Here is a 19,383-nt window from a genome sequence, read left to right on the forward strand (position 1 = left end):
AAAAGCAGCAACTCAGTGTCCTAAAATCATTGCAGTAAAGCCAAAATAATTTTCAGTAGAAGCCGTCTCGAGGAAAAGAACAATCCTCAAGTTGCAGCCCTATGGGAACAAACTCCTGAAATGCATGCGTCAAACTACATATTAAGATTGGTATGATATCCATTACATGAAGAGTCTCATCACATGAATGAATAGCGTGAAAAAACTAAGCTAGTCATACCTGAAATCCTTTTCAACAAGCACTTAATTCATAATGTTAAATGTGCCAGGATATACAAGATCACTACTCTATTTTTCATTCAAAATGTCTGATATAATTTTCACTCTATGAAACCTGATTTTCCTCCTTTTTAACCTCTAAAAGGAATATATGTAAAGGAAAATTCTATACACCATATTATCATCTCACTTCCATCCTACTGAGTAGTATGTGATACATTTTATAAACCATTAAATGATCATTTATAGCATGCTTCTTTATCATCTAATGGTAATGAATGTGTCACATACTACTTAATATAATCAAAATAGGATGAGAGTGTAGTGTATCAAGTCTCTATTCTCAGGCATGGTCTCTCAAGATGACTGTATCTGTCCAGAACTTCAGATGGAACAAGGGCTTTGCCATGTGGATACGTCAGTAATAAGATCTCGTAGTTGATCTATGAGAACCTTGAGATACCTGTTCTTGCTTGCAAGTTCCTATATTTAGAAACACAAGATTTCAAATTAAAGACAGTTTAAGAAAATGTAAGCCCTAAAAGGTAAAAAACTTTAAGTAAAAGCATAGATACATTGCAAGGGCATGCTAAATGCCTAAGAATACTCATAGTTTGAAGCATACACGCACCCCACCCCCACCATCCAATCCCCCATCAAAGGAGAGATGTCCCGACTCCCACCACTATTCTGAGAAACAAACATTCGACACAACATGGCCTATGGAGTATGCTATGGACTATAAGATTCACCAATATAAATTTACAACTCAACGCATACCACCTTTCTTAAACCAGAGGCTCGCTCTTCTAACTTCTCAATCTCATCCTGACCTGCTGGGGATAGCGGACCACTTGGAGTTGAACCCAATTCAAACGCTTTCGCCTACTTTAACACAACCAAAATTGAGTTGGCTCAAATAGGAGGGAACAAAAAGTAAAGTCTACATCTTTATTGTAGACAAAACATCTCACCAATAAAAAGATCACTTTCTTTTATCAGGAAACATAACTAACTGCAGAAATGCAAATTCCTTTCCAATAAACACCAACAAATGTGATAATGATCAGTTTTACCTTGCACCACTCATTAACTAAACAGCTAGGACTACAAAGGAGGAGCACTAAGAATAGTTTCTCTACTTAGAACTACTCTGTTGTTAAAAGTAGAATTCAATCCATGATTGTCAAAGCCTTCCGCGTTTACTACATCCATATGTTTTCTTCTGTCTTTTGAAAAACATTTGTGGCCTAAGCCTTAACAGAACAATCGACAGACAACCCCTCTCCACAACTCCAAAACAACCTAAAAATATGTTATTAATTGCGCTAAAATGTATCAAGTTTTGTCCGTAATGCATGGTTGTTTTCGATACTAAGCACGCCGTTTTTGTTAAATGGGGAGAGTTCTAGTTTGGAAAAACGGAAAACAAAAAATTCGAGAACAAAATATATCAACCAAGATAGGATTTTGATACCAAAATAGTCAAAGAAGTGAGATAGGGTTTTGAAATTGATTTACTTTCTGAGAGTTGGGGAGTGCGGCGAGAACTGCACGAAGCGAGTTCACGGAACTCTTATACCGAAATCGTGCCTCTTCGAGCGCTCCTCCACTACCACCACCACTCTCTGCGTGATGCGTATCGGAAGAGGCCGCGTCGCCATTGGCGATACCGTTCGAGGATTGCGAAGGACCATTAGCAATTGAGATTATATTAGAAGTACTAGTAGTAGACGATAAAGAAGAAGAAGAAGAAGCAGAAGAAATGGTGGACCATAAGGCGGGGTTGCAGAGCTCGTCGTTCATGGAAGAGAGGATATGAAAGGCGGACTCTATGGTTTCTTCTAGAAGCTTCTGGCCATCCATTGCCAGCTCTTGAGTGGACTTTGGGTTCGTTATCGCAGTCACGGTTTTCTCTTCCATGTTCGGAATTCGGGAGGATCAGTTTGGTTGCTGAAAAAGTATAGGTAGCAAGGGAAAAGAAAAAGAAAAAAAAACGAATGACTTATTTTGTTATATATATTTCCACGGTTTCTTAGCTCCCAAACAGAGGTTTGTCAAAAAGAAATATAAAAACGTCGACAGCAGGGTTCGAACCTGCGCGGGCGAAGCCCAACAGATTTCAAGTCTGTCTCCTTAACCACTCGGACATATCGACGCTTGGGTTGTACCTACCATAATTTTTTTTAAATTGATTTCATATCTCTTTTATTTGAAAATGGCAATGCTATGCAGTTAGTTATATCTCCACACCACCGCAATCATGTCTCTTACGACCATCACCAGGATTAAGGATTAACGTCTTTAGAAACCAAGTCCACATGGCCGCCGGCCGATCAATTTCTATCACAGCCACGAACCAGTACTATTAGAGATTTTTTTCACCTAATTTTAGATGAAGAGGATTGAGAGAAATCTCAAAAATCATAATATTGAGAGATAGCAGAACTTGAAATTTATCGTAATCTATTATGTCTATGTAGTAATGGTTTCACTCGATGGCTCCATGCATGCTTTGTAATCTACTTTTGTGTTGTTAGAATTCAATGCTTACCAAAACAATTATGATTAGTGTGGGAGTGCGAGGTGGTGAATAGTAATTGATGTTTAATTATATAGCATTTGACGTACTTGAAAGAAGTAGGGTTACTGGAATTTATGAATGAGTCAATGGCTTGGCGTGTGGAGCAACTTGAAAGCTGGATGGAAGGAAAGAAATTAATATTATGTGTCAAATTGAAAGAGATTGATAACTTTCGTGGGGTTGGTTAATATTAGTTGGGTTTGTAATCTTGGCAATCTTTTTATCTCGAGACAAAGCTAGCAGTATAACCTAAATGGATCATTCAAGTCGTTGGCTTCTTCATATGCATCAATCTTCAAAAGGACATTATATATATATATATATATATATATATATATAATGTACATATTAGGGAAGAACATTATAAATCTAACATATGTCAAAAGGATTATCAAAGAAAAGAAGATGTGCCTAGCTAGCTAAAGATCAAGGGGCATGCATTGTATGCATCATGTGTTTCTTATGTGAGGACAAGCTTGCATGGACCCGCATGCAGGTGGTTGGACATTTAATACCTAAGTTTATGACTTTGCATGGACAAACAGCTTGCATCTATTTCTTGCGTCTTAAACTCTCTTAAGAGTGTACGACTTTTCTACTACATAAACAGGTACGGAATTAAGTATTTTTAAATTCCAATTGCTTATAATTCATGATGTATTGATTTGGAAATGCCTTCAGCTGTCACGCCAATCACTTTGCATGCATGCCAAAGTGAACAAAAATCTTTTGCATCATGAAAATCATTCAGTTTTGTCGAAGACTTACAAAAACATGGAATGGCATGTGCTGGGGCTATGTTTTCATTGCCTTTCTGTCATAATTTATTGAGCATATTGTATTGCATCGAGGGATTTCTACCGACAGTGCATTATTTTTATTTTTATTTTTTATTTTTTTTAAACATTTTTAAATTCTTTGAACATTTAAAAAAAACAAATCAATCGATACAAACTCACGATAGGATTTATCGGTCTAATTATTATTTCCCTATTGTATTATATAACGTTTTGGTTTACATCCAAGATGGTGGCTGCAGCAATACTGTTGATGCAGGAGAGTCCAAGGCAGACATTAATATTAAACTGTCAAATTGCACATTGATGGCTCTAGAGATGATACGTAAGCACAAGCACGGTAGGAAACAATGATATTTGCGTGATTTGGGGCAGTTTTGAGTACATATCGGTATTTTGACCATAACTTTAGCTACAGTTATCAGAATAGCGCATATGACCCCAATTTGAAAAACTCTTATTTGGCGTGCACTGTTTTCAAGGCCAAAATATCAACATGTACCCGTTAAGATACGATTGCTTAACGGGTCACTAACGGATCAACCCGTTTTGACTCGTTTAAAAAATTGAATTTACATTTATACCCTTAGACCTAAAATTGAAAAAATTCAAAAAACCCTAACCCAGTAACACTACTGCCCTCGAGTTCCTCAGTTTTCTCAAATCTCAACTACTCAAGTGACCAAGTCTCACGCCGCCCCCTTCAACCAGTAACCCTTATAACATTAATATTTTACAATACCTGTTTATTATATTTGTGTAATTGTGTGTTTATCATATTTGGTATTGTTGAGATTGTAATTTTGGACTTATAGTTAGTTTTTTATTTTTTATAGATATTGTTTATATTTTAATATTTATATAAAATCAATCAGATCAAACGGGTTGAAATAGGTTTATTCAACCCATTAACATAAACGAGTTGAAATGAGTCGGGTCACGTCACGTCGCATCGTATCGTATCGTGTCAATCTATTTCGTATTCAATAACGGGTCAAAACGGATCATATCATATCAACCCGTTATCTTAATAGGTCATGTTAGGGTTTAAGATTTTGACACAAAATCCTTAAATGGCCGTGTTCGGATTGACTCATTAAGTATAATGTACATGTCTTGATACAATACGAACAAGACCTATTAACACGATTTGACATCTCTACGAAAACTGTGTCCCCAAGTGTACATATAAGTGTATTTGTTTTATATTTTTAAGCATTTGTGTGTATTTTTTTAATATTTTAAAAAAACACACACAAACATACAAATGCTAAAAAAACAAATGCATTTATCGGTAACACTTGGAGGGCACCGGATGCAGGCAACTTAGCGTTATTCTAAAATTATTCACATGATCTACAAATATATTTGTAACAATTTAAAACCTATATTATTTCCCAAGCTAAAGTTTTATTAATTCTGATTGAGTGACGTCATTCATTCATGTACTATATGATTATAAATAAGTTTAAAATAATTTTAAAAGTAATGTTGGATTAAGAATTTTAAAGTTGAGATGCTACCTCTTATGAATTTCCTACGTACGTGACATTCGCCTTTTTTCTTTTATAATTAATTGAATAATTTATTATAATTGGTAATACAAAGTAAACCATTTTTAGAATTAATTAATAAAAAGAATTATCTACATAACAAAAATTAATTTTTTAATAATAGACTTCACTCTTTTTTAAAGTGATTGTCTGGTACTTGTGCACTCTACAACTATATGTATCATTACTCTATTCTAAAAGAACTAATCAATGTCATAATCCAAATCTTAAAATTTTATAGAAGTTAAGAAATTTCTCTCTCATTTATCATTGAAACAAGGTATTACAATCTTACCGTTTAAATCCTTATCATCCTTGTTAGGTTATTTTATTTAAGTAGTGCTAGGTTGCAGCCTAACATTGATTGTTGGGCGTGCCGCCTAGTATAAATTTATCTTTTTATTTTTTTTAAGTTTTTTATTCACATTTTTTTTATCATTTTTAAACATTTTTAAAAAATATAAAAAAATATTAATATACTAATAGTTACTTTCTTAACTATTAAGTAAAAAAATATATATATAAGAAGTGTCAAAATTAGGTGTTAAAATAACATTTTCCATTTTATTTTAGTTGTAATGATTGAATCCAGCAATTCTAATTGATATCGACTCCGATATCATATTCTTATTCTTATATGATAAATTCATATCTCATCTATCCCATATATTATTTTTGAGAAGAAAAATATTTTAGTTATAAAAAGATTTCATAAAAATAAATTTATAAATTAATTTAGCTTGATGTAATATATTAGATTATAAATTTATTTTTATTTTAAAATAGATATAATATATCATATAAATTTATGTCAATTTATAAATTTAATTTTACGAAATCTTTTTCTCTTTCCAAAATTACAATGTCCATACACAAGATTAGGGACGGCAATATGTGACACAACCCGTTAACTTAACACAAACACGACACGATAAAAGCAGGTTAGGGTTTACCCTTAACGGGTTCGGGTCAAAACGGGTTGACCCGTTAAGACACGATAGCTTAACTGGTTGATAACGGGTCAACCTGTTATAACCCGTTATGACCCGTTAAAAAAGTTAAAGTTACAATTATACCCTTATACCTAAAAAATAAAATTGTTGGGATTTTAATTTAGATATTTTTATTGTTTGGATTGTAATTTTGGACTTCTAGTTAGTTTTATATTTTTTATAGATATTGTGATTTTAATATTTATATAAAATTATACTAAACTTAACTAGATAAAATAGGTTAATTTTGGATATGTTTCAATCTATTTACATAAACGGATCAAAACGGGTTGACACGACACGACCCGTTATATTAATGAGTCGTGTTAAGATTTGAGATTTTGACACGATAAGTTTAACGGGTCGGGTTAAAGTTGACTTATATAGTATAATATACATGTATTGACACGACATGAACACGATTCGTTAATACGATTTAACACCCTTACACAAGATATCTCTAATTTCTTCTCTATTTTTTTTTTTCTGGCGAAGAGAAATTAAACTAGAAAAGATTATTGGGAAATCAAGCACATTGTAATGGATTGAACATTACAATGCACATTTTCGAAAAGATGCACATTTTGTTTTGTTTTATAAAAAACAAAACAAAGCAAAACAAAAGAGAACCTGTTGGTTTAGAGGGACAGCAGTTCATGCACTTGTCTTTTTTCTTTTTCCTTTTCTTTTTTGTCATGTAATGTTCATGATCGATTTTACTTCGATTATATGCGGGATTGTCTAGAGGTCCGACTCCTTTCACACCTCCAGCCTTGACAGTAGATTTGTCGGCTGCCAAAAAAATTTGAAAAAAAAAAAAAAAAAAAAAAAAACATAGTTGTTGGCCACCGCAATATCATATAAACACTACTGTAGCGCATGTGATGCGGGTGCAAGGTGGCCGTCCAATCCCCTAATCTCTCAAATATTTTAATATCCTCTATTTAAGTAAATTAATGTTGAAAGTTATTGGAATATATAAATATATATAAGTAAATCAGAAAAGAAAGTTTTCTTATTAAACAGCACGTTTTCAACTCGAAAAGAATGGACAATAACTTATATTTAATTGAATATCTTTTAAGTGTTTAAACAAATGAACATGACATGATACCCGTCGATTATATCTTCGATTAAACAAATTCCGGAGCAAGAATCGAGTCTCCCACGTGTTTTATGCATATATATAATTGGGTCCAAGCAACCTAAACCTGATTTGAGTGACTTTTTTTCATCATGCTTTGGATTGAAGGATTCATTAAGTTTGGAAGTAATAACTTGACTTCATCCGGAATTTTTTTTTTTTTTTATTTGCACCGGGTATTCAGGACCTACGTCCAATTTAATCTCGACAAAGAATTTTTCATGTGAAGTATACCGTCACCCTAATATGATTATTTACCAAAACAACATAGCCAATATTATTATTATATGAATAAGAGATTCTTAAAAATTTAGAGACAGCTTGATCTCTCATCATTTCCTTATTAGAAAAAAAAAGCTTAAACTAATTTAAACAATGGAGCTATCATTCTAGATAATAGAAATTTTGGGTAAAAAAGGGTAGGAGGTAGGTAGAAATTAATAGGTACAAGTCTCATGTTCATAACTTTCAATTCACCAAACTATATGAAAGAGGTTAACCTACAAGGTATTCAACCATTTCATGGCTTATTATTTAAGATGATCAGTAAAAGCATGCATGGTGAGTTTAACATCTTGTAATTATTTTATTTTAATTTATTTTTGTTATCATACGTACCAGTCATAATGCTACTAGTAGCTAGGATTGGCAACCTCTATCTCCCGCTCCAAAATGCATCTTTCTCGAGATCGCTTTACCACCATCTTTCTAAAATAAAATTTCACGTGCTTTAACCCAAATGCAAAATTCACCCCTTATTTATTCATAATAATTGATGTCCTCAGACAACTTTTTATCTAATGAGTTTCATTTTTTAATAGTAATAAAAAAATATTTACAATTTTGTTTGAATACATACACCCAACACAAGTTGAAGTAAGTTCTACAATGATACCAAATCAAATGATAGGATTTAAATTATTTTTTTTCCATAACAAATAATCTCAATTATTATTCCATTTTCAAAATTTTATTTTTTTTTATTTTTTTTTTATTTTTGTCTTTTTTGAAACTTGGCCAAAGAGTCTAATAGTGGTCCATTTCAATAGCAATAATTTCCTTTTGTTACGTCACTCCTACTCCCCACTGTTCTTGGATCTCATTCTCCTCGGCCATCGACATTAGCAGTCACGTTCATCCGTTTGTATGATGAGTTTTGTCAGGGCCCCCCCAAGTTTGGTTTTGTTAAGCTCAACATTAGACAAATCTGAATGCAATGTAAATGATCTATTGGGATATTTTCCTTTTCTAGATGAGATTTGAGTGGGCTCCATCTACTGAACTAACTAATTACAAAGTATTTTTAGAGTTATTTATCTAATGTTTTAACTATTTTGTTTAGTTATTAGACTAAAGTTTTCCCTTAAATGATCTGAAGCATATTGTTGAATTGAGAAGCTGGAACAGTCGTACATGGCTACCCAGTTCAGGTAGTCCGAGTGACCGTTCGTCAAGACTGTTATTTTACAGCACGCCCGATGATCCACTCTTGCTGATCATTCGTCTTCCTCTCATCCCATTTAAAGGAGGCAAACAGCTTTTATTCTCCTAAAAAATCACACCTTTATCTTCGAAACTTCTCCAATCCCATCCAGCTGGTATATTGTAAAGCTGAACCTCTTTGAATATTGACTGTCTGAGAGAGGATGCATCAATTTCGTGGCAAATTCAAGGCTTTCATCAACAACAGATGGCTGGTGTTTGTGTGTGCAATGTGGGTTCAATCCTGTGCAGGGATTGGGTACTTGTTTGGCAGCATATCGCCAGTGATAAAGAGCGCCATGGGTTACAACCAGAGGCAGGTGGCCATACTGGGTGTGGCCAAGGATTTGGGTGATAGTATTGGGTTTGTGGCTGGAAGCTTGTCCGAGGTCTTGCCCATCTGGGTGATTTTGCTCATTGGGGTGGTGCAGAACTTTGTTGGGTATGGTTTGGTTTGGCTTGTCGTCGCGGGTATAGTGCCTTCTCTGCCATTGTGGGTGGTGAGTTTAATCAACTTCCTAGTTGTTCATTTCCCTTTTTGTCTGATTAGGCCTTTTTTCCTTGTTGAGCCTTAAGAAATATTTGATCTCTCTCTCTCTCTCTCTCTCTCTCTCTCTCTCTCTCTCTCTCTCTCTCTCTCGTTGGTAGAGATGGTCATGGTGATCATCTTCCAAACTTGGATATTTTTTGTATTAGTTGGAAGATGTATACCCAAAATCCGAGTGTTCTGCAACCAAATTTTATTTTAGTCCTGTTTCATCAAAATTTTGAGACGCTTGAAGTTTCCCAACTGAGCAGAGTGGCAGAAATATAATGAAATGGGACACAAAAGCGTAAAACTTTGGGAGCCTGATCTTTCTCATTCAGTTGCAGAACTGTTATTAGTCTCTTAGTACAATCCTTCTAATTGATCAGCATGCTTGATGGGTCCTTCCAGATTTGGTTTTGACTGATAATCGTTGTCAATATAACTTGCTTTAGCGACATTTTAATAGATAGTGAAATCGGCATAAAAAGCCTGCCATTGGCTTTGCTTGCAGAAAATGACTGCACACGAGCTTGAAATTCTAGCGTATACTGTCTTGATAAGCAACACAAGAGGTCCTGTATATGGTAGAAGGGTTTACATTTATAAAGAAATCATCAGTTGTTGCCTCTAGGTTAGATTAGCTTATTTCTCTTTATTCCAGAAGTAGAACACACGAGCTTGAAGTTCTAGAGTATAATTTCTTCATCAGCAATACAAGAGTTCCTGTATTTGGTACAAGGGTTTGCGTTTATAAAGAAACCTTTTTGTTGTTGCCTGTAGGTTAGATTAGCCAATTTTCTTAATTTGCAACTGTAGACGTCCGGAAAGATGATAGACATGTTGAAAGAGGAGAGGGTTCTTCTAGTTCTTTTAAGTGCCTATTTGCTTGAAGCCCCGATAGTTTATGCCTGGTGTTGGGGATTGTTTATTTTAGCCTGAAATACATTTGAGTCTTTGACCACGGTTTTGTACATGTCCTTTTCATTTAACATTTTGAAAAAAATAAATATAAATATGGGGCCTTTTCGTACAACATTCTTAATAAATAAAGATAAATTTTTCTTTTTATTGGGAGTTATACTTCTTGCTGCCATAGCCATTTCTCTTGAGATATATTCGAGACCTCAGACCATGTTGTTGAAGTTTGTTTATCACATTTTGGACTTTGGCACTTCCTCCATTTTTTTTGTGACACCCAGGCATGTTGTGCAGTTGCAACATGGATATGTATCAGAGATGCTCATAAACCAATAGCATGAAGCACAGCAGAGACAGATGCATTTCAGAGTCCAGGAAGTGTATAAAGAGCCATGCACATTGATTATAGCTATGCTTTTTAGTTTTCCATCACAGATTGACAAACTATTTAGCATAAAGTGCTTAAAAAGTTGATTAGTTCATGTTAATTAGTAACTTCGTAGATTTTTTAAACTAGTTCAAGCATAAGTGTTAACCAGGTTTTAGTTTGCAGTTGTGCATTGCTATATTTGTGGGAACAAACGGTGAAACCTACTTCAACACAGCTGCTCTAGTTTCTTGTGTGCAAAACTTCCCCAAAAGCCGGGGTCCCATTGTGGGGATATTGAAGGGATTTGCTGGACTGAGTGGTGCAATTTTGACTCAGATTTATCTTATGATCAATTTCCCTGATCAATCGTCACTCATTTTCATGATTGCAGTCGGGCCATCAATAGTTGTTTTGGCCCTGATGTTCATTATTAGACCTGTGGGAGGTCACAAACAAGTTAGACCATCTGATGGTAGAAGCTTCTTATTTACCTATAGTCTTTGCCTCATTCTGGCTGGTTATTTGCTGGGAGTGTTGCTGCTTGAAGATCTGATCGACTTGAAGCAAACTGTTATCGTATTACTGGCAGTTCTCTTAATCATTTTGATACTGCTTCCTGTTATAATTCCTGTTCTAATGGTTTTCTTCTCAAAGTCGAGACCTCCAGCAGAAGAGAGCCTTCTCTCTGAGCCACAGAAACAAGAATCAGGTAACTCTGAGCAGGATGGAAATGAGGTTATTCTTAGTGAGGTTGAGGACGAGAAGTCTCCAGAAGTGGACTTGCTTCCAGCATCAGAAAGGCAAAAACGAATTGCTCATTTGCAAGTTAAACTGTTTCAAGCAGCTGCAGAAGGAGCCGTTAGAATCAAGCGGAGAAAAGGCCCACGTAGAGGAGAGGATTTCACCTTATTGCAGGCATTAAAAAAAGCAGATTTTTTGCTTATCTTCTTCTCCCTTGTACTGGCTTCTGGAACTGGTTTGACAGTTATTGATAACTTGGGTCAGATTTGTCAATCACTGGGATATACCAATTCAGGTATATACGTATCCATGATCAGCATTTGGAACTTTCTTGGCCGTGTTGGTGGTGGCTACTTCTCTGAGCTTGTTGTAAGGTACAATATAATTATTTAAATTAAAATCACAACTTTGATATTTTGTTTCAGCCATTACCAGCACACAATTTTCCTAATCCTCATTTTCACTGGTTATTTTACCAGAAAGTTTGCATATCCTAGACCAGTGACAATGGCTGTGGCTCAGGTTGTCATGGCAATTGGACTTTTCTACTATTCCATGGGATGGCCTGGGCAAATTTATGTTGTCACCGTGTTGATAGGGCTTGGGTATGGTGCCCACTGGGCAATTGTGCCAGCCTCAGCTTCTGAGCTATTTGGACTGAAGAGTTTCGGTGCGTTGTATAACTTTCTTACACTTGCCAGTACAGCAGGTTCTCTAATATTCTCAGGTGTCATTGCTAGTGGTATATACGACTACTACGCAGAGCAGCAAGCTGCCGTCTCTCAGCAAATATCCACAGCCATGCTTGCAGTACCTCTTCAGGATGACGACGTACTTACTTGTGAGGGTTCCATATGCTATTCCATCACGTTTGGGATCTTGTCTGGACTTTGCATTGTTGCAACAGCCTTGAGCATGATTGTTGTTTATCGTACAAAGAGTGTTTATGCCCAACTCTATGGAAACTCTCGCACTTGAGTCGCAAGAAGAGGAAACCCATTAGTGCGAGAAGGGTGCCAAGAATTCTGCATTCTTACCATATGGCTGAAAATCTTTTAAGTGGAAAGTGTAGAGCAGAAAATATTAGCAGTGCATGGTTACACATAAGCTGGGGACGAGCAATCAAGCAAGTTCTACTGCTAACTATCGTCTGTTAATTATGGGAACCAAGACCTGCATAGGTTTTCTGCTTGGAATGTTGGTTGAAGTACGTGCTTGTTTTGGGCATATAATTATCATAAATAATTCTTGTACTTGTAAAATACAATTTTTTCTTTCATTATCTGTTGGATGATCCCTCTCTTTCCATCTGTTTTTCCCTATTTTTGAAAATAAAGTACAATTTTGTTGATTCACCTATATTTTCTTCTCTCTTACTCTAAAGTGAATCATTATTTCCGATCTGGAAAATATGAGGCTGACAACTTGCTGTACAGAAAACCAAATTCCCTTGAATATATGTGCAGAACAAATAAAAGGAGAACAATCTAATTTGTGACTCAGGCAGTCGGGCATATTGTGCTGCAAGTTTGCTGTTTCCATCATCTTCATTCATGGGCCATCTTGTTTAGCCGATTAACACACAAAAGTGCCTTACCAAGTCATCAGTCAGGAAGATGCTCTAGTTCCTTCACAGGAATGGATAACATTGCGCATTCCAGTCTTCGACTCGTGATGCGGCCGGCAAACAACACGAAACAGTAAGATCCAGTGGGTCTACACAATGTTACTGTCCATTTCTGCATGCTAAGCTGGACCGTCTAGACAGCTAAGCTTGTTATTTTTTGCAAATAAGAGTTTTACTCGCTTATTGATGATTTCATTGGAGAAAGTCAAAAGGGTCAGGCCCATATCATTCTTTCTCAACATACGAAAGGCACCTTGCTAGTATCAATCTTACACGCAGAGTATCTTTTGTGTGATTTTCTGGTATTTAACTGTGCATACTTCCCTGCACTTCTACTCGGGGGAGTGAATACAGTTTGAACTTGGAACACTTAACCGGATCTCGGTTAGGGAAGGTAAGTCTTGTAGTCCTGGTCCCACTTAAGAATTCTCGTGATCCTTTTTACTAGGAAATAATGCAAATACATCCTTTCTCTAAGATTTTCTTTAAAAAAAATGGATTTTGCAAGAGGAGAAGCAAATTGCAATTAGGCTTGTATTCTTGTCCATTATGGTCAAATATAGACATATTTAGAGGATTGCATTCATGTAGTCTAATCCTAAAGTTTGGAAATACAACTCTTATTAGGAATTTACCCAAACAATAACAAATTTTCTTAGATAATAAGGTAATTACAGTAGAGGTTTTATATTTCCAGAGATGAATGGACCATATTAAGTCTAAACCATATTGAGAATGAAAAGAAAAGGAATTATATGTTGTTGATGAAAGATTTTAGACACGACAATCAATGATAACCGGACCACTTGTATGGAAGGAAAATGAAAATTATTCAGTCATAAGCAAAAAAATTTAAAATAAATAAATAAATAAAAGAGACTATTCCGATGTGGTTCAGTATTATGACTTGCATGCATAAGAGGTGTGCCATGTTTTTGGGTGAGTGTTGCAAGTGAATATTAAGCTTCAATCATGTGTAATTGACATATTTTCCATCCAATCAATCAAAAAAAAAAAAAAAATTTTGAGATATTTTCTAATTATTGGAATAGATAATTAAAAATGATTTCTTTTTAACAATCCAAAAGCATACATGCATTATCAGTTCTTACAAAATTAAAGCTTTAAAATACAGGTCCCTTGAAATTCTCCACTCATGCAAATTCTACCATATTTAGGAAATTGGCAAAGCTGTAAATCCATTAACCAGAGTTAAAAATTAATCATGGTTAGGGTTTTTTTACCAAATTCCAAACCCCACAAAAAAGAAGGCTGTGTGGTTAACAAAATCACTTAAATACAAAGAAAACCCACGTTTCCTTTATCATTTGTAAAATACTATTTTGCCTTCATTTCCTGCGTTTTGGAAGATGTTCACAAAAACAAAATACCTGAATTGTTCTGTATTTTGATCCGGGTGGCATATAAAAGACGGCAGATTAAAAACTTCGAAGGTAATTCATCATTGGCGTCTCTGTGGTTCAAACTTACTCTAAATTTCTGAAAGCGAAAGGGTAATTTTCGTTGTCTTAAAAATCCATTTACGTATCTATTATACATCATTATGCTGTCTATGGAATATTATTGTTTCCATTGTTTCTTTGTTAGATTGTGTTACTGCTGATAGAAACTTTAAATGGTTTAATTTAAAGCTACTAACATTGTGCGCTTTGATTGTGAAATTTTTCTGTTGTTAGAAGCTATTGGGTTGTTTGGTTTTGTTTGGTTTCGCCAAAATGTGAGTCAAACTGAGAAGTGTGTATTTGTTCTCTCTGTGGTTTCATAATCCTGGCTTTAGGTTGGAATGATTTATTCACTTGAAGTTTGTAATAGCTGAGATTTCTCTTACAAAGGTTTCTGTGAAATTAAGGAAAAGTGGTTGAAATAATGCATTCTTAGGAGATATTTTCAACTGCTACCTATTGAAAGATTTTTTTTTTCGTTTCCATCATTAGCTTTGTTTGATCTCACGGAGAAGAAAAAAGAAAAATAGATCAGTGCTGGTTTGTGTTGTGATTTCTGTATTCAATATGAGTGAGCAATGGAGATGGCACTACTATTATATTTTTCTCTTGTTTGTATTTTAAAAAGGCGTTTTGCTTATTTTGAAAGTTCGTTACTCGGATTTTTTGAATTTAAAGCCTTTCGCGGGTATTGCGCTTGATAAATTAACGGATTTTAGATTAAGACGTTTTATGGTATTGGAATTGATGTATCAGAAGAAGCATTCATGAGTGTTTAATAGTTGTATTATACTTAATCGTGTCCTTATGGATCGGCGTAAACTTCGCATCATTTTTTTCCTTCTTTGCTTTAGTTTCCTTATTTTGGGTTACTCCTCGTGGTTTTTTAGGCTTGGACAATTGAAGGTAGCTCCCTAACCATGCACGTGAAAAAACGGGGATCTAGATATGGAATTTAACGGTTGAGATCTTTGTTCATGTAGTGCTGGCTTTCCTTATGAAGAAATAACTAAAGAAGAAATTAATAAGCAGTTAGAAACAGTGAGCGAAAAACTCTCAGAATGGAATGTAATAAGGAAGAGGCCATCAGGGCTAAAGAAATTGCGGAGAAGAAGCTTATGGAGATGGACATTTATGGCGCAAAAAAATATGCTTTAAAGGCTCAAAACTTATATCCTAGGCTTGATGGTCTTCCTCAGTTTCTGGTAACTCTTGACGTGTACATTTCTGCTGAGGAAAGAATAAATGGAGAAGTTGATTGCTACAGGGTCCTCGGCGTTGAACCCTTGGCTGATGATGACACAATCCGGAAACATTTTAGGAAACTGGCTCTTATTCTTCACCCTGATAAAAACAAATCAGTTGGTGCAGATGGGGCCTTTAAAATACTGTCTGAGGCCTGGAGTTTGTTGTCTGACAAAGCCAAGAGAATTGTCTATGACCAGAAGCGAAACCTAACGGGTACATATGGAAAAATCGTAGATGGGAAAACTTCTGTGGTAGATGGTCAGAATTATTCTAATAATCTCTTTAATGGTAACAATTTCACTTCAAAGTATCAGAGATCTGCTACTCATCCCAGGCCGACTCAGACTCCTGAGCCATGGAAGCCCACATTTTGGACCGTGTGCGATTCTTGCATGATGCAGTTTGAGTATCTTAGAACTTATCTCAACTACAACCTTGTTTGCTCTAACTGCCATAAGCCGTTTAAGGCTTTTGAGAAGCCACCGCCTGCACCTTTCAATTTTGATGGTTCTTCTGCTTCATGGATTTCTTACATGCAGCGACATAATTCTGGTCCACAGACAACAGTCAATAACCAATATGCTCCAGGAAAGATACATACTTCTACTTGTACGACAAATGCAGGACTAGCAGGATTCTCCACTTCTGTCTGGTCAAAGAAAACTTTCCAGTCAGGTGCATTCTCTAAATCAGGCGATGTTGCAAATGCGCCAGCATCAACTTCCTCTGCTGCTCACACCTCTGGTGTTTTTCAGCCAGTATTCAAGCAATCGAATGGACTGCATGAAGATGCAGCTGCCGCTGCCATGAGTGAGGTGGCTTATCAGGGGAAAGTTCATGCTACCATGAAAGCTGGGACTAGTTTTGAATCTTCCAATGCTAATTTCAGTTCTGTTCAGAAAGGAGACAGGCCTAAGAAAAAAAGGTGTGTGGATAGGCCTAGGATGGGTAATAAGGGTAGAGAAATGGCAGATCAAATGTTAATGGATGGAGGATTTCGCATGGAGAGTGCATCTAGAACTCAGAAGAGTAGCTTTGAAACAGGAAGGATGAATGCTGCTAGAAAACATAGACTGAATGTGACAAGGGAGATTTCACCAGTAGAAATGCGAAATATTTTGATGGAGAAGGCTAAGAAAGAGATTCACAAGAAGCTTAATGAGTGGAGCATGGACTCTGCATCAAAGACTTCATACAAGTTAAAGACTTCAGAGAAGGAGATTGGAGAGAAGAATTCAGGCGAGAAGGTACTTGCTGTCAATGGGGTAAAAGCTGAGAAACATAGAGCTTTTGTGCAAAACAAAAACACAGCTAACGTTAAAAAGCCTTCCCCTGCCAATTCTGGTATTGATTCTGATACAAAAGGTGCAGATCCAATGTCAATGAGTGTACCAGATCCAGATTTTCATGATTTTGACATGGACCGTACAGAAAAGTCATTTGGTGATAACCAGGTTTGGGCTGCTTATGATAATGATGATGGGATGCCTCGTTATTATGCTATGATTCATAGTGTGATATCTAGGAGACCACTAAAAATGCGGATTAGTTGGCTTAATTCCAAAACCAACGATGAGCTGGCCCCTCTTAACTGGATTAGCTCTGGCTTTTACAAGACTAGTGGGGATTTCTATGTTGGCAAGCATGAGATCAATCGCTCTCTTAATTCTTTCTCGCACAAGGTTAAGTGGAAAAAGGGCACAAGAGGTACCATTCAAATATATCCTATGAAGGGAGATGTTTGGGCCCTTTATAGGAACTGGTCACCTGATTGGAATGAGTTTACCCCAGACGAAGTGATACACAAATATGACATGGTGGAAGTGCTTGAAGATTACAGCGAGGGAGGTGTGACTGTTGTTCCGCTTGTTAAAGTTGCTGGATTCAGAGCAGTTTTCCACCGTAATTTGGACCCGAGTAAAATCAGGAGAACAATCCCAAAAGAAGAAATGTTTCGGTTCTCACACCAAGTCCCTTCTTACTTGCTTACAGGTCAAGAGGGTCCTAATGCCCCTAAAGGTTGCTGGGAGCTTGATCCAGCAGCTACGCCTTTGGAACTTCTTCATGTAGCAATGAATGCTCTGGGCGAAGAGATGACTGGAATTGCTGACAAAGCTACGAAAGAAGATATATTAAGGTGCATGGGAAAACCCAAGGAAGAAGAGCTGGTGAATATTGGCAAACCAACCGAGGAAAATGGTCTGGTAGAAGATATCAAAAGAAAAGTTGTGGCAGAAGTGACAATGAAGGGAAATGGGACGAAGGAAGAAAAGATACTAGTATATAATCGGAGACGGTTGAGAGAAGATAAAATGGTGGAAAGTGCCAAGTGAATACCAAAAGTTTTGGCAGTGGACGATGCAGGGATTCTGTTTTTACTCTAGTGGGCAAGAAAATGGCAGAAACTAGTTTTGAAAACTTACAAGTTTAGGCTTTTCATTTCAACCCAAATTGATTTCGGTTTGAAGTTTGCTTTTCATTTTGTCATCTTTTCGGCAATTAATCTGAAGACTAATGGTGACTCATTATACTGATACCAATTCAGCAGGCTTCGATTTTTCTTTGTTGGATACTTTGGAGGAACCACAGTTTTGTTTGAAGTTTTAGGAGGCCCTCAAGATTAATTCAGCTTTACCATAAAGTGAAGGGAAGGCCGGTTTACATGATATGCATGATTTCTGAAGGTGATAATTCAATATCTCCGATAGGCTGCAAAAGCGGATTTTTATATATTTTCATTTTATTACCCTCCAAAATGCATAATTCTTTAAAGCTAGTCAAATTTGTGTACCATGAACTCATATTTTTATGGATACACCTCTTTATTCCTTCCAATCTCTCTCTCTCTCTCTCTCTCTCTCTCTCTCAAGCTTTAGATATCTGGTGCTTTATTACTCTTATTTTATTTTTAATTTTAACAATTATTTCCATAATTAAATATCCGCGTTGACACACAAGCATACATTTCTTTTTAGGAATGAAAGTAGTAGTTATCATTTTACAATCTACAGCATAGGCCATAGGAATGAAAGTTGGAATTCCATAGGCATTGCAATCCCAAATTACTTCTAGTGTGAGATGTTCCTTCACATTCCTGTCCCAATAACTATAAGCAGCATTTTTTAACAATGGCTTCATGAAACATGGGATTTTCGCATCATTTGTGGCTTTCTTCCTTTCCATTTTTTTTGTCAATAATTTGATTTTTTTTTATTTGTCAAAAAAAAAAGAAAACATTTCAAGAAAATCTTATGTAGTTGAGATAAAAGAAATGGTGAAGAAAAATAGTAGATTCGAAAACAATCGCAACAGAAACGACGGTTTCTTTTTGGGCAATAAATATCGGAGAGCACAAGTGGAAGAAAGACTTGCGAGTAGATATGAGTGGGGTGCAAGGAAAAACCAAAAAACAGGTTTCATTTTTATGTTTTGAAATTCGATATAGACTAAATCGAATTGAAATATATCTATATTTTTTTATTTTTATATTATATATATTAATGTATTATACATATTATAAAATTAATATAACAAAAAATTTTAATCTTATTATTTTTGCTTCATTGATATAAATTTACTCTTAAACATGATTATTAATTATCCTTATATATTATGTTACATACTTACAGATATATATATATATATATATATATATATATTATGGCATAAGTATAAGAATATACGTTGTATATACATCAAGGATAAATACATTTTTT

At 35.5% G+C, this 19,383-nt stretch overlaps 3 protein-coding genes and 1 non-coding gene across 8 annotated transcripts; 2 read left to right on the forward strand and 2 right to left on the reverse strand.

The window, feature by feature from the left end:
* Positions 1-217: 217 nt before the first annotated feature.
* On the reverse strand, positions 218-2,237 carry LOC121236083 (mediator of RNA polymerase II transcription subunit 30-like). Of its 2 annotated transcripts, XM_041132575.1 has the most exons (3): positions 1,741-2,237; positions 1,003-1,104; positions 218-702 (listed from the first exon to the last, which is right to left on the reverse strand). In XM_041132575.1, the coding sequence occupies exons 1-3, from the start codon at positions 2,140-2,142 to the stop codon at positions 604-606; spliced, it is 603 nt and encodes a 200-aa protein (XP_040988509.1). In that variant the 5' UTR covers positions 2,143-2,237; the 3' UTR covers positions 218-603. The 2 variants fall into 2 exon arrangements, with proteins under 2 accessions (XP_040988509.1, XP_040988510.1); XM_041132576.1 differs by lacking the exon at positions 1,003-1,104.
* A 58-nt stretch (positions 2,238-2,295) lies between these two features.
* TRNAS-UGA lies at positions 2,296-2,377 on the reverse strand. Its single transcript has one exon. It is a non-coding gene; the product is annotated as a tRNA-Ser (tRNA).
* Positions 2,378-8,649: 6,272 nt separating this feature from the next.
* LOC121235038 (protein NUCLEAR FUSION DEFECTIVE 4-like) lies at positions 8,650-12,684 on the forward strand. Of its 2 annotated transcripts, none has more exons than XM_041131243.1 (3): positions 8,650-9,271; positions 10,772-11,703; positions 11,852-12,150. In XM_041131243.1, exons 1-3 carry the CDS (start codon positions 8,936-8,938, stop codon positions 11,922-11,924), a joined length of 1,341 nt encoding a protein of 446 aa, XP_040987177.1. In that variant the 5' UTR covers positions 8,650-8,935; the 3' UTR covers positions 11,925-12,150. The 2 variants fall into 2 exon arrangements, with proteins under 2 accessions (XP_040987177.1, XP_040987176.1); XM_041131242.1 differs by having other exon boundaries at positions 8,651-9,271; positions 11,809-12,684.
* A 1,583-nt stretch (positions 12,685-14,267) lies between these two features.
* LOC121235039 lies at positions 14,268-18,495 on the forward strand. Of its 3 annotated transcripts, none has more exons than XM_041131245.1 (2): positions 14,268-14,410; positions 15,310-18,495. In XM_041131245.1, exon 2 carries the CDS (start codon positions 15,481-15,483, stop codon positions 17,998-18,000), a length of 2,520 nt encoding a protein of 839 aa, XP_040987179.1. In that variant the 5' UTR covers positions 14,268-14,410; positions 15,310-15,480; the 3' UTR covers positions 18,001-18,495. The 3 variants fall into 3 exon arrangements, with proteins under 3 accessions (XP_040987179.1, XP_040987178.1, XP_040987180.1); XM_041131244.1 differs by having other exon boundaries at positions 14,271-14,470; XM_041131246.1 differs by having other exon boundaries at positions 14,271-14,470; positions 15,403-18,495.
* The last annotated feature ends 888 nt before the right edge of the window (positions 18,496-19,383 follow it).

The sequence above is a fragment of the Juglans microcarpa x Juglans regia genome, chromosome 6D (assembly GCF_004785595.1).
Source record: "Juglans microcarpa x Juglans regia isolate MS1-56 chromosome 6D, Jm3101_v1.0, whole genome shotgun sequence".
In the NCBI taxonomy this organism is placed as follows: Eukaryota; Viridiplantae; Streptophyta; class Magnoliopsida; order Fagales; family Juglandaceae; genus Juglans; species Juglans microcarpa x Juglans regia.

Excerpts from the sequence above, each read along its gene's own strand:
- LOC121235039 (XM_041131245.1), top strand. The coding sequence starts at position 15,481 with ATGGAATGTAATAAGGAAGAGGCCATCAGGGCTAAAGAAATTGCGGAG.
- LOC121235038 (XM_041131242.1), top strand. The coding sequence starts at position 8,936 with ATGCATCAATTTCGTGGCAAATTCAAGGCTTTCATCAACAACAGATGG. Across the intron at positions 9,272-10,771 it reads CTTCTCTGCCATTGTGGGTG|TTGTGCATTGCTATATTTGT; the intron begins GTGAGTTTAATC and ends TTTAGTTTGCAG. Across the intron at positions 11,704-11,808 it reads TTCTCTGAGCTTGTTGTAAG|AAAGTTTGCATATCCTAGAC; the intron begins GTACAATATAAT and ends TTATTTTACCAG.
- LOC121236083 (XM_041132575.1), bottom strand. The coding sequence starts at position 2,142 with ATGGAAGAGAAAACCGTGACTGCGATAACGAACCCAAAGTCCACTCAA. Across the intron at positions 1,105-1,740 it reads CACTCCCCAACTCTCAGAAA|GCGAAAGCGTTTGAATTGGG; the intron begins GTAAATCAATTT and ends GTGTTAAAGTAG. Across the intron at positions 703-1,002 it reads GAGCCTCTGGTTTAAGAAAG|GAACTTGCAAGCAAGAACAG; the intron begins GTGGTATGCGTT and ends TTCTAAATATAG.